The sequence below is a fragment of the Globicephala melas genome, chromosome 20, assembly GCF_963455315.2.
Source record: "Globicephala melas chromosome 20, mGloMel1.2, whole genome shotgun sequence".
NCBI lineage: Eukaryota > Metazoa > Chordata > Mammalia > Artiodactyla > Delphinidae > Globicephala > Globicephala melas.
Genome location: NC_083333.1, coordinates 37,010,692 through 37,025,679, shown reverse-complemented (window position 1 = coordinate 37,025,679; position 14,988 = coordinate 37,010,692). Strand labels below are relative to the sequence as shown.

At 38.8% G+C, this 14,988-nt stretch overlaps 1 protein-coding gene across 4 annotated transcripts in view; it reads right to left on the bottom strand.

The window, feature by feature from the left end:
• The window catches only part of KANSL1 (KAT8 regulatory NSL complex subunit 1), a 171,356-nt gene that overhangs the window by 44,256 nt on the left and 112,112 nt on the right, over nt 1-14,988 (bottom strand). For all 4 annotated transcript variants that reach the window (XM_060290584.2, XM_030850034.3, XM_030850039.3 and 1 more), the window contains 3 exons: nt 10,333-10,434; nt 1,378-1,490; nt 394-589 (listed from right to left, as the gene is read on the bottom strand). In XM_060290584.2, the coding sequence (XP_060146567.1) occupies nt 394-589; nt 1,378-1,490; nt 10,333-10,434 (411 nt within the window). The remainder of the gene's footprint in view (nt 1-393; nt 590-1,377; nt 1,491-10,332; nt 10,435-14,988) is intronic.

The window sequence follows — 14,988 nt, the reverse complement described above, 5'->3', positions numbered from 1 at the left end:
CATTCCACATTGCCATTTTCAGGGATAACAGTATAAGTGAGAATACACACTGCTCTCCTTCAAAGTGTTGATGGCAGAACTTCCAACTTGCTCTCTCCCATTTCTATTAAAATCTCAAGCCAATGGTTTCCAAACCTGGCTGAAGAGTCACCTAGGAGCTTTTTGTTTTCTGAAAACAAGATTCCCAGGCCCAACTCCAGAGCAACGAAACCAGAATCTCTAGGAAACAGGGCTCAGGAACCTAGTATTTTTTAAAGCTCTGCAGGAAGCCTTGGTGGTTAGCCAAGTTTGGAAAACACTGGTTAAAAGAACCAAAGCTGGCAAGAAACTAGTACCCTCTATCTGAGCATCTGGCTCACTGTTTAACAGTGACCAAGTCTCACTGGTACTGACCTTCTTGGAAAGAGGCACAATGCTGTTGGGTCGAACAAGCCTCCGTTTCTTACAGCTCAGCACAGGACGTGTTCGGGCTGCCACACAGGTGCCATCAGTTGATGAAGAAACTAGATTCAGTCTTTGCTTTTTATGCAATTGTTCCTCAGCATCAGAGTTGTCACCTGGTATGTGGTCTGCCAAGACAGGCTGAAGACTGCACAAGGGGAAGGAAGAATATTCACTTCTCATAAGACATAAGGAAACAAAGCCTTTAATACTTGTTCAACCACCTCTACTTGCAAATGTTCACAGACACAAACATGTGTTCTAGAGCACACAGAGGTCACCTCTTGATGCTGATGTCTGTTAATCTAAGTGGCTATGCAGTATCTGTGCTTATTTTTAAGGTGCTCTTGGTGGATGTTACTCTACCATGTCTGAAAAATGCAAAAGTCAGTAAGTGAACTCAGGTTCTACTGATTAAGTTCTCTTCTACAACAAAAACATGAATTCTTAAAAGTCTAGAAAATTGCAACTGGTAAGAATATTTTTAATATATATTGAGAATCAGTTCTCCTATGAAACTTGCCTATTAGGGATGTGTACTCATTGTTCACTTGCAGAAGGATTCCTCGATCTTTTATAAATGCAGATTTACAGCCTTTAGGGATCTAATCTGTTCTACAGCAGAGGATTTTATGTAAATATTTCTGAGGAGTTCTACCAAGACAGGACCAATCACAACGATTCATAATAACTTTAGGACTTTAATTTTTCTCCATGCTGAGTCGATTTTAGGCCGCAGTAAGTAACAGGAAAATACATTAGGAGGCTACTTAAAATATACTTGCTACAGTAGGAGGCATGCACAATATTATGAAGTGATAAGGTTTCTGCTTCTTTAAACCAGGGTTACTCCTGGCTAGGGATAACTAAGAGTCTCAAACCCATCTTTAACAAGCCTGCTGAGTATAAGAAGTATGCAGAAGAGATAAAACTTACGTATTAATAACTCCATTGACAGGTCTCAATGCTCCACATGATTTAGTAGACAATGACTCTGAAGGATGACCAGAGGCACCATGGTTTTCCAGTGGTTGAGAAACAGACTCAATCTTAATGAGAAGAAAAATGAAAATATATTATCAACATTTAACCAACAGCACCAGCCTGAAAAGCAGCACCATTTCATTTTAATGAAACACCTAAAATTTCTGATGACCAACTTGAAAAAAACCTCATTTATGGAACACATTTAAGTGTTTCTTGGATTTGTGTTTCCTGGGCTGCAGTCCTCACAAATCCCAAATAAATGCATTTTTTGGCCTTAAAAAAACCAAAACCAAAAAAACCCAAAACACCAAAACCAAAAAAACCCAAAAAACCAAAATCACTCGTATGATTGAGGAAAAAAAATAATTAAGAGAATCAGCTTTTGAGATTTTGCTTTGGCAAAATTTGGAGAATTTGCTTTGGAGGGAAGGGTTAGGAATTAAGATATTTAACAGACCCAAAGCAGTAAAGTGCCTACTGACAGGGAAATGACCTAATGACTCCATGGAACAGAAGCACAGCAAAACATTATATAGTACCAAGAGTCAAGTTTTCAACCTAAGGGTCAAGGGTACATAAGTTCAGTAGGAAGACAACTAAGAGGAAATTTAAATGTAGTTAATATCTGCTTAACTTCGCAGTGTATGCTGGAAGCTTGTTTCCAGAAAACCATACTCTCTCTCACTTTCTCACTCTATATATATATTTCACCCCTGTGATAAAAGAAATAGAAACAATTAATAAAATGACAATGAATAACTAATAATTACCTAATGCTATCAGGTAGTAACTTTGGACTGTACAAATACAGTTGACCCTCAAACAACTTTTGGATTTGAAGTGCAGGGATCCATTTATACGTGGATATGTTTCAATAGTAAACACTAAAGTACTACACAGTCTGTGGTTGGTTGAATCTGCAGATGTGGAGGAACTGTGGATAGGGAGGGGCTGACTATACATTATACGTGGATTAAATCCCATGTTGTTCAAGAGTCAATTGTATATGCTATGCTTACAATATAAAATGAAAAGGAAGGTAGGAAAAAAATGTGGAAAAGTTGGAATTTCACTATTTCAAAAGAAATTATATATTTACTAGGCTAAAAGGGGTACGGGCAGCCATGAGATGTCAATCACATGGAGTGTCTGAGGTATTGGCAATAAAGCCACAGCTCAGTTATCCCTCGGCTCTGGGAGTTGTTGGAATACCACAGAATGGCTGTGGTCTTTGTCTCCGCCTTACACTCAAACTGACTTTGGGGTGTTTTGACATCCCCTTTCCTGTAACTGCTACCAGTACATATCAAAGCCAATATTTTGAGGCTGAAATTCTATTTATCAGTATTGTTATATTTCTCTTTTGATCTTTTTACCCCCAAGGAGAAAACACCAAAGGATCTGAAGACCTGAGAACAGCCTCAAGAAAGGACAATACATTGGGAAGCTAATTTTTAAAATTTAATACAAATTATCCAAAAAGTTAGATCAGGATAGACAAGACACATGAGTAAATTACAATGAGTAAACACTGGGAAAGTGTTCTGTCTTCCTTGTTAGATACCCTGTACATTTACTGGTATATCTTGAACAATTATATTAGTCAACAACACCAAAATTATGGTAAATTTGGCTCATGTACTCATTGCCTTAAAAGCCACACTGATTTCCTCATGGAAAGTAATGTGTAAGAGTTATAAAGATGTTCATGTCTTCTGACAAAGTATTTTACTCATCCTTAAAATCTATCTTAAAGAAATAACTCAACAAAACATACCCCCAAATCTTACACACAAAGCTAGTCACTGCAATGATATGGATCAATAACCTAAATGCTTGAGGCATAGTTATAAAATGTGGTACACCAAATCAGAATATTGAAGATAATCATAAAGGAAATTTCCTCTTCCTTTACCCAGAAGAATATTTAAATATAGAAAATAATCGGTAGAAATGATTTTGGAAAGGGGCTAAATTCAAAATATTTTTAATATAATTGTGGTGACTAAAAATATATGTACACAGATAATGACAAGGTAAAAATAGTGTTAAAGAGGCAGAATAGAGACTTCACTGGTGGCGCAGTGGTTAAGAATCTGCCTGCCAATGCAGGAGACACGGGTTCGAGCCCTGGTCTGGGAAGATGCCACATGCCGCGGAGCAACGAAGCCCATGCACCACAACTACTGAGCCCACGCTCTAGAGCCTGGGAGCCACAACTACTGATCCCATGTGCCTAGAGCCCGTGCTCCACAACAACAGAAGCCACCTCAATGAGAAGCCTGAGCACCGCAACGAAGAGTAGCCCCTGCTCGCCGCAACTAGAGAAAGCCCACATGCAGCAACAATGACCCAGTGCAGCCAAAAATAAATAAATAAAATTTTTAAAAAATGAGGCAGAATAGGACTATTCGAAGTTTTCTTTACATTTAGATAATATTTTTAACATTAAAAAAAAACCCAGATAAACCCAATACCCTCCTGAATGCTAGTGAGGATTTACCATTCAGGAACACCTCAAAAAGCCCAAACAAATATTATGGTATGACAAAGGACAAAAAGATTTAAGATTCAGGTTGCTGTTAACTAGATGTGTGACTCCAGCCATGTTACAGCTTTCCTAGATTTCTGAAGTTCTGGTTTGAATGAAAAAGTTTCCTTTCAACATGAAAACACTGTGACTATGAACTTTTTGGTGTTGATCTGAAGAACTTCTGTCCACTTTATATTCACTTAAAACAATAGCTTTTAGCATTAAATTATGACAGAGATCTGGTTTATATATCTACATGTTTTACAAGGTGCCACGTTTAAGCAATAGGTTGACTCTCATTTGATTAAGATTTATTTTCTAGGGATTATGGAGAACTAACCACCAGAAAACCTGTCAAGACAAACTGTTGCCATTCTTTAACAAAATCTCATTTCAAAACAAGTTTACTTTTCTTGGCTAATAATCTATCCTTGTTTTTCATGCCTACAGATATATAAGTATATTTAAAGGCCATTAATCTTCAATGTGTATTTTATTATTTTTCTTAGAGGAACTTGGAACTTTCCTGGGGGTAATTCAGCCCCAAAATTAAAATAAAAGTCAACAAGCAAAAGGTTATTTAAGCACAGAAATGCTTGTCAAGGATACAGAAGCACACAGCAATTAAGAGCATCAAAGTCAGAGAGGAAACGTGCTTGAATTCCAATCCCAACCATACAAGGAGGCACTGAATATTTAGAAGGATCTGCTTAGAAACCTTGGGATATCCTACATGTAATCACCCTGAGATCTAAAGCAGGGCACTGGGGCAACTAGGTTCATCATTCATTCTCAAATTCAAAGAGCTTAAAATATTAACCCCAATCCTCTAATAGTGTTTCGTCTAGAAAAAGAAAAACACACCTCACAAACACATGTAATTTTATTTAGAGTTCTTAAATGCATTCACATTGCTTTAAGAAAAAGTGAACACTCATCTTGCAGTCCAAAAGGCTGCAAAGACAGAGTAGAGAAACATTAACAAACACTTCACAAATATTAAATCCACACACTAATTTAAGCCCGATTGTTATTACTGCAGTGGTTTACATCATTAATATTTTCAGGAAACTAAAGCATGACTCAGGTATTTGCCATCCAATGGGAAGCTGTAAATAGGAGTTGTTACAGAGCTTCTCTTGAGTTTTATGTGATGTTCAGATACACTCTGAGGGTACATGCATCCCACAGCCAGAAAAGTACAGAAAAGCTGAAGTGAAGTGGTAGGTAGAGTGCTTCTGTAATCCCTCCTTTTTCTAAAGCAGAGCCCGAGGGATTACCTTTTGGGGAAATCTTAAGAGTTAAAGGTAGCAAGCAGGGTTACTGAAGTGATTTTTTTCCTTGACTGAAAGGGTCAGATGTATGGAATAACACAGCAGTGAGATTCTATTTGTTATTCTTATAAAGTAGGCATCTGTTTGATTCATTACTCCACCTTCTTGGCCACAACAATTAAGTGTGACGAAGAGCCTTTAAAGAAAAACTAGATTAAATTAAGGTTTATTTGTGTGTGGGGGGAGATTTTTCTGGGGTCTGAGAACCCATGTTCACTGAATTTGTTTTACTAAAAAGTAGAGAAAGTAAAGGGGTAAAAATCAAAAGGCACACAACTTAAAAACACGTAATAAAATAAATCTCTAGGTGTGTATGCAAGATATGTGTGTATGTATCTTTACTTTAGTCATTCAAGTAACGCCATGCTGTAACTGTTTGAAAATATCATTTTCCTTAGATGCACCATATTTGTTTGTCTAGAAAATTTAACAGTTCTGTTTTGGTTAGTTATTACCTTTCTGACAAACATTATCAAAATGGAAAGAAAAGGCTAACTGAATGTAAGGAATTCAACTTTCATTTCTGGGTCAAAATGCTGTCCATCTCAATGATACCCAGCATAGTCCTGCTTAAAATTACCAAAATACTGCTGGCCCATAAAGAGTATAACAGTCATTTCCATGAACTAGCACCACGGCCAAGAAACTGTGCTAAAGTGGAAGTGGAACTTTCTGAAAATTCCACTTCCACCAAGTTACTTACCTAGGCTTCAATTTCTGCATATGTAAAATGGGACTATGTGCCTCACTTTCCTATGTCTCTATATTGAGGTCAAAATATCACCTGTAGGGCTTCCCTGGTGGCGCAGTGGTTGAGAGTCCGCCTGCCGATGCAGGGGACACGGGTTCGTGCCCCAGTCCAGGAAGATTCCACATGCTGCGGAGCAGCTGGGCCCGTGAGCTATGGCCGCTAAGCCTGAGCGTCCGGAGCCTGTGCTCCGCAACGGGAGAGACCACAACAGTGAGAGGCCCGCGTACCGCAAAAAAAAAAAAAAAAAAATATATATATATATATATATATATATATATATATATATATAAAATCTATAATTATATTAAAACAACTTTGGGAGATTAGGTTTGACATAAATACGCTACCATGGGTAAAACAGACAGCTAGTGGGAACCTGCTGTATAGCACAGGGAGCTCAGCTCGGTGCTCTGTGATGACCTATATGGGTGGGATGGCAGGGGGAGGGAGGTCCAAGAGAGAGGGGATATATATATACACATAGCTGATTCACTTCACTGTACAGCAGAAACTAACACAACACTGTAAAGCAATTATACTCCAATTAAAAAAAAGAAAGTTAAAAACAAAACTTTGAATTATTCGTTTCTAAAAATGCAACCAGCATAATGTTGTTACAAGTCCAGACACTACTAAACCTAAGATCTGTATTTACCAACACTGTTGAAAATCTTTCTCTAGAATCTAGAGAAATACAGTAATTGCAAAAACAGCCTTATAAGTTCTTACTGTTCAACTTATTTATCCACAGCCCAATTTATTTTAAAAGTCCTAACTGGTCAGTCAGTGTTTTTTAATACTGTGGATCAAACATTCCCCAGATAGTACCTAACCCTCTATTCTCTATCTCAAACCCCTCATGGGGGCCAATGCACCATTCATTGTCCCTGATGACTGCAAAACTTCAAGGAAAAGAACACTGTTCCCATGTAACCAATGGTAGGAAGATTATACCTTGAATGTTTAAAAAGAAAAAGCAATAGCTTACATTTTTGTATGCTTTACTTCTGGGAAAGCATTAGTCCTTCACTTAATAGTTCACTTGTTAACTCCATCAATTCCACAAAGCAAGGAAAGGTAAAAGAATGAGGCTTGGGACTTCCCTGGTGGTGCAGTGGTTAAGAATCCGCCTGCCAATGCAGGGGACACGGGTTCGATCCCTGATCCAGGAAGATCCACACGCCACAGAGCAATTACGCCTGTGCGCCACAACTACTGAAGCCCGCGTGCCCTAGAGCCTGCACACCACAACTACTGAAGCCCATGCACCTAGAGCCCGTGCTCCCCAACAAGAGAAGCCACTGCAATGAGAAGTCCATATGCAGCAACGAAGACCCAATGCAGACCAAAAAAAATTTTAAAAAGTGAGGCTTATTTTGCAAATAAAAGCAAACACAAATAATGACGTCATTTCTCAAAAGCCACAGAAGCAATGTTTTTGCTAAAACAAACAAAAAACCTCCTCAATTTCAAATCTATGGAAAGGAAGGATAATGCAAAAACTAATAAAACTGGCTACCTACAGGAGGTGGGAACACAGTGGAAAGAAGGTGGAAATAGGAACAGGGCTACAGCCTTTTGTACAGCTTTAATTCTTAGCACAGTAGTAATGTTTTGCATACTCAAAAAATAATAAATATCAACTACTGTGTGTGTGGGCAACAAGAAGTGGAATACTATAGTAACAAAAGAACGTAACTGTATTACAAAATAATTGCATAGTCACACTGAAAGGTGAACTAACCTAAGAACAACTTCGGGGAAATAGCATTTTGACGGTTTATTATAGTGCTAACATACTGTATACAATATTGTACTCTGGTTAGTAAAGATATTTCTCACAGGAGTATGAGCTGGCAATTATGAAACTACTCTATTTGGTACTAGGATTGAACAAATAAGTATCAATAAGGAAGGAGAAAGGCTGTGGTGTTAGACTGGTACTAGTATAAACTCATGGTTTTTAGTGTATATACAGATGGGTAGATAACAAAATATATGTATGTGTATGCATGTAGCAGCATACATATATATATTTACTAGCTTTGTTGAGAAGTCCTAGATAGAAGCAATGACACCAAGTAGCAATGAGCACAACTGGTACCCAGATCTTGGTTTCAAAACCCTGTTCTCCAATAAAAAGAAGCAGGGCTGGAACAAGTAAAATACAAGATGAACCTGGAACATTGTGGGGTGCCAGAAAGTGAGTGTTCAAAAAACAAGGCGGGGGGCATGTTGAAAGGACACAGACGCCAATCTGAAAGGTCCCGATGCCAAAAGTTCAGACAACTGCAACTGAATAACTACTAATAGTAGTAGATTATAATCCATAACGTAAAATTAATATCCATAAAACCATCCTGAAATAAGTAACTAACTGATGGACGAAATAAATGAGGGAGAAAAGACAGCTCTTCCTAACAGAATTCCAATGAACAAATGTAGAAAACAGAAAATCACCATTTAGTAAACACCACAGCAATAATTACTGCAGTAATTTTGCAGGAAAAATCCACCAGTAGATGATAAAACTGTGGATTAAAGTATAATGAGCTGGACATATATACACTACCAAACGTAAGGTAGATAGCTAGTGGGAAGCAGCCGCATAGCACAGGGAGATCAGCTTGGTGCTTTGTGACCGCCTGGAGGGGTGGGAATAGGGAGGGTGGGAGGCAGGGAGACGCAAGAAGGAACAGATATGGGAACATATGTATATGTATAACTGATTCACTGTTATAAAGCAGAAACTAACACACCATTGTAAAGCAATTATACTCCAATAAAGATGTAAAAAAAATAAAAATAAAAGAAATAAAAGTATAATGAGCAACAGAAAAATGCATAGTATCCCCCCATGAGATAGTCATTCATTACAAAGGGAAAAATACTAACTTTACAGTGGAGAAACCTGGCAGGCATCACATTAACCAAGTGAAAAAGCTATCACCATCATCTTGTACCCCTAATATGGTATACTGAGAAAGGCACAGTATCACTTCTGTGGAATTACTGCAAAAAATGCATAACCTTTAACGAAAAAACATCTGGCAACTCCCTTCTGAGGAACATTACACATAATAACTTACCAATACTCTTGTGTCAAGGTCATGAAAGACAAAAACTGAGGTGCTCTCACACACTGGAAGAGACTTTAAAGAGATATGACAGGGCTTCCCTGGTGGCGCAGTGGTTGAGAGGCTGCCTGCCGATGCAGGGGACATGGGTTCATGCCCCGGTCCAGGAAGATCCCACAGGCCGCAAAGCGGCTGGGCCCGTGAGCCATGGCCACTGAGCCTGCGCATCCGGAGCCTGTGCTCCGCAACGGGAGAGGCCACAACAGTGAGAGGCCCGCTTACCGCAAAAAAAAAAAAAAAAAAAAGAGATATGACAACTATATGCAATGTGGAAATCTGGACCAAAAAAAGGCGGCATAAATGAGAAAATAAGTGAAACTGGAATAAAATCTGTAGTCTGTATCAACGTTAATTCCTAGTTTTGACACTGAAGAATGGTTATGCAAGCTGTTAACGCTAGGGGAAGCAGGGGAAGGCTATGTGGGGACTCTTGTGTACTGCTTTTGCAACTATTGTGTTAAGTCTAAAATCAAATTTCATTCATACACAAATCTAGGAGTTTTCCTTAGATCAAATTACTTAAAACAAGAAATGTTAATACTCATAAAAGCCCGTGACCTTTTGAGAAAAGTAAAAATATGAAAGAAATAAATTAAAAGTGGTCTTGGAATTCAGAAAGAAAAGAAATTAATTTTGATGTTCAGAGAAATAGGAAAAAGGAAGGAATTATGAAGAGAGATTTGAGCTAGGCTCTAAGGAAACAGAAGATTACAAAAAATGACAGCTTTATCCTCATTACAGAATTAAAGGGGGTAACTCAAACAGCATTTTCAACATCTTTGTGAGTTAAACCTCTAGTCCGACCTTTCCATTTTATAGTGGCCCAGAAAGGTTACCTTACTTATCAAAGTTATCAGAGCCACATGGTCTCCTAATTCCCAGGAATATTCCATAATGTCACACTTGCTCTGGCTGTGCTGTCTTGAGAGTTAGAAGCTGCTTTTAAATTTTAAAGTCAGCTACACAACTGCTCGAGGGGCCCTGTGGTGCCCTATTCGGGAATTCAGAGCCTAAAATGCCAGAGGTGATAAAAGGGGATACAACCCCTTCGTTCAGCCAATGCAAGGATCCTTATTACAGAGAATAAACTATGCTGAAGCTACACCCCAAATTCTCACTCATTTTCCCTTTTCTGTCTTTTATACTTACCAATTTATCATTCCCATGATCTGTCTTCACCTCAGAACTAAGTGGAAGAAATAAGTCTGTTGTGTGCTCTGGGGGAGGCGCCTCTCCAAGAACTATCAACCCCTGCAGGACAGAGAGAAAAACAGCTTAAGTGGTGTAAGTTACAAATTTAATTTAGTAGTTAATATCAAGAGTTAGGGGCAGGGTGGGTCTGGTTTACCAGAGGCCTTTTCCTTTATCCTGTGGTTCTGAAACAAAATATACCACCAGCAGCTTTGCTCTTCCAAGAGTGATTTCAACAAAAGGCCCTAGCAGTAGCCATGAATACAGCCTAAGACTCAAACCCAAGCTTCCCCTTTCTTCCACTTGAATGTATGGACCTACATGGCTTGTAGCATCTTTTATTCACATCTTCCAGATCTGGGATCTTTATCAGAGTATGGTATTTTACACTATATCACCAACCAGACTATACCATATTAACAATAGCAATGCAGTTTTTCTACTTAACTTGATCAAAAATGCGGCTTAAGGATGACCAAACTAGAAGTGCTACAATTATAAATGATGAGCTAAACCAACTATCTCTGAGCAACCACAACCACCGGGTGAAACAAAGGTGGAACAGTCTCTACAGCCAGTATCTTAGAAACCAAAAACTTAAAACTGTTCCAAAGACACCTGTTTCTCACAAGCATAAGCATTACTCCAGATTAGGTTCCTGCTTGACAATTTCAAGCTCAGATTTTACATTCACCTCAGAAAATAAAAAATGTAAAAAGAAATTTTAAATGACTCCACAAATCCTCTCCGTAGCCAGCATGGGCCCAGCTTGGTGAAGACAGAAGTTAGCTTACTATGAAAAATAAACAAAAACCACAGACATGAATCTCCCATCAACGCAAGTAGAAGTGACCAAAATCCAGTTATGACACTGTGTAACAAAAAGACTGGGATGCAGGTGCTCTTTGGTTCTCTTTCTCTGGTCTAGAAAATAAGGAGATCTGACTGATAAGAAGCTCTTAATGGAAATTTTGTATTAGAATCACTTGGGGGAAACCTTATCAAACTATACTTGCCCAGGTCCAACATCAAATCTACTCAGAATCTCTGGTAGGTAGGGAGGTAGGGAGGTAGGGAGCTGGGTATTCTGTTTTTAAAAAGCTTCCCTGGTAAGTCTTAATGCAAGCTCTAAACTGAAAAATACTAGACTCAATCATCTTGACTCAGCATCAGAATCCCCCAGAGAACATCCTAAAATGTTCTATCAACAGATTTCCGGGCCTAAAAACTTTGACTTATCAATCTGAGCTCCCTAGGCCATTATGACATAGGCTCTTGTGAGCCAATGAACCAAATGATCCTGTCCCTGGGGTTATTTCTAATACAAAAATCTCCGTGAAATAGGAGATATAAGAGATTGGGGGTCCAGTGGTGGTTAAGAGGGACCGATGGAATTTTACCTCAGTTTAAAAGGGAAGAAAAACAGGACACACACACACCCCCCCTCAACCGTAAGAGAAACAACAAGTTTCCTATTCTGGAATAAGACTATACCTAGGCTATGTAGAAAATGAAGCAGAGACTCTGCAGAAAGAGGGAGAGGTTATTAAGAAAGCAAGAAACATTTGCCCTAGCTTTCAAAATGGGGTTTCTCTGGATAAAAGAACTTCTTTTTCACTGTTGTGGCCTCTCCTATTGTGGAGCACAGGCTCCGGACGCGCAGGCTCAGCGGCCATGGCTCACGGGCCCAGCCGCTCCGCAGCACGAACCCATGTCCCCTGTATCAGCAGGCGGACTCTCAACCACTGAGCCACCAGGGAAGCCCTGGCTAAAAGAACTTCTGCAAAATATTTTCTTGTTTCAATCAGAAGCATAAAACAGACCTCACAAACTTTTCCATTTCAAAGTAAAAACTGTTTGTAAAAAGCAGCTATTTTGTACAACATTCCCTTCTCAGAATATTGCATTCAACATCTTCTCTGCTTAAGAGCCTAAACCACCTCCCCATCTCCTATATAAAGCTAGCCCAAACTCATTTTGGCATAGTCCATAATCCATCTCTACCTTATCTATTTCCAACTACTTTCTCCAAATATTGTTACACTAACCGCATTATCCCCTAGAAAATGTCTGAATATATATGAAGTTGTTGTTGAGAGCTGGGGGTTATTACAAAGTAGTAGGTAAAGAAATGCAACTAAAGGTTACAATACTACCCACTACCTGTTCTTATGTCTTTGTTTATACTGATTCTGCCCTTCTCTTACATTTATCTATCCAAAAGGTTATGCTTCAAAAAGCTTGTCAAGGCCAAGTCCCACCTCCTTCCAAGAAAATGTCCCTGGTTTAACTGAGCCCCTTATTTTCTTTATCCACATTGCCAGACTTCCTAAAGCATGGTGATTTTATCTTACATTCTGTATATTTAAATCTCATTTCCAGAGCAGAACCTTAGGCCAAATTATTTATTTCATTTATTGTTGCCTCAATTTGTCGTTTAAATGTTAACTAATGGTAAGATCCTTGAGGACTTAGACAAAATACAAATATATTCGAATCTCCCATATTCCCTAGCAGAGTTATACACCAAGAAAGGAAATGCATAATAATTATTTTTTGACTTTTATGTTTAAAACTTTTTGCCCTTGAACGAGAAAATATTAAGTTTGTATTAATTATAGCTAGGAGCCTAAATAAATCCAACTATTAGGTATAAAGTTACTCCCTCAATTTTTCTTAGGTGAGAAGGTAAGTCAGGATAAAACAGCCAATATTTTCCAAAGGGAAATTTTTCTCCTTAAACTACCAAATAATTTCTAAAAAACACCTTAGAGACTACAAAGACACCCTCCTGTGAAAGCTTTAAAAGACCTAGTAGGGACCATTTATTCCCCATCATTTTATAGACCCAGGGAGGATGCAGGTCGAAGGTCATGTCAATAGGCCAATCCGTGGCAGAACGAGGGATAAAAGCTGGGTTAGTTAGACCCAGCTAATCTTTGTTTTGGCTTTCATTCATTCAAATCAAGCCACTGCGTCTCCATTCATCAAACATTTTTTAGGTGCTGGGGATACAGGAAAGAAAAAAGACATATCCTTCTCCCTACTCCTATCCAAACTCATCCCTCAAAGTGCTTACAATTCTAATACTGGGACAAAGACAGAATATCAACAATATAAGTAAAATTTATGTTGCACATTAGAAAGTGTTAAATGCTAAAAAAACTAAAGGACAGTGAGCGGATAATAAAGTGGGAGTAGGCACTCTTTCATATTAGGCGGTCAGGGTAAAATGCACCGAGGAGGTGGTGTCTGAGCAAATACTGGAAAGAAACTTGGGAACAAACTTTGGGAATATCTGCAGGAAGAGCTAATGCAGCAGTTTCAAGGTTGGAGCCAGCTGGATAACTTTAAGAACTGTAAGGAATTTGGTATGGCTGAAGGAAAATCAATGAGTGGAGTCTGAGGCAGAAGCTCAAGGCAGAGGAGGTAAGTGGGGGTGCAGGGCCTTGTAACTCCCTGTCTTTCAGCTTTTATGTCCAGATGGTAAATCACTGGAGAGTTTCAAGCAGAAGGGAGCAATGATCTGACTTATGGTTTAAAAGGATCAATTTGCTATTGTGTTGACATGTGGATGAGTGGACAGTAAATAGAGGAGCAGAAAGAACCGCTGTTGGACCGAAGTGGTTGGATTCTGTGTGTGTGTGTGTGTATATATATATATATATATATATATTTGAAGACAGAATCAATCAGTTATGCAAATATGCTTCCTGGGATGTGAGGGAAGAGGGCAGTCAGAGAGTTAGTAAAGGTTTCTGGCCTCTGCAACATTAGAGCTCCTATTAATCTGTTGAAAGGTCTTTTCAATGTGCATTAGTTTTAATCAAATCTATTTTTGCAAATATTTACTCAAGTGCTATGCTGATTCATATGCTACCATTCACCCAGGCATTCTTGCCCTGACCCCCAGAACTCTGTTCGTTCATTATAGCATACAAAACCAACCATTAAATCCTTTATACTGTACCTCATACCAAAAAGGATGAAAGCAACTAAAAGGAAGATGAGCAAATAAAAAGCATACAAACAGCTAAAATCTGTTCATTCAGGTGACCTTTACTGAGTGTCTACCACATGCTGGGTGGTGTGAAACCCTAAGAATAAGAAAATAAATAAAATACATTCCACTCATAAGAAGCTTACTACCTTCGTCTACCTCAGACAGACAGGCAGGCGAAGTATGACAATGACAGTGCTATAACAGAAGTTTAGAGAAGATGACATGAGAGCAGAAAAGAGGCAGAGCTTAAGGAAGAGACTGATGGAAGTAAGGCTTTATGGAGAGGTCTACATGATTACTTAAATTTTCCTAAAATATACTTAATAAATATAGTTAATAAGCACGAAAGGAAAGGTCATTATTAGCAAAGAAAACTCCATGAAGTTCCACTCCACACTTGTCATGGCAACCCCAAGCTGGGATTCCCTAGCATTCGGGGTTTATACTGGGTCAGCATTACATGGCTGTGACATTAGCCACAAGCAGCAATAACCTCAAGGCTACTGCACTCTAAGCCCAAGGTAAAAAGGCCAGGAGAGTCTGCCCACCCTTCACTATCACTTCCTAAAGTCAGAACCAGGACCATGCCTGGACTGTCCAGGCCTAGAGAA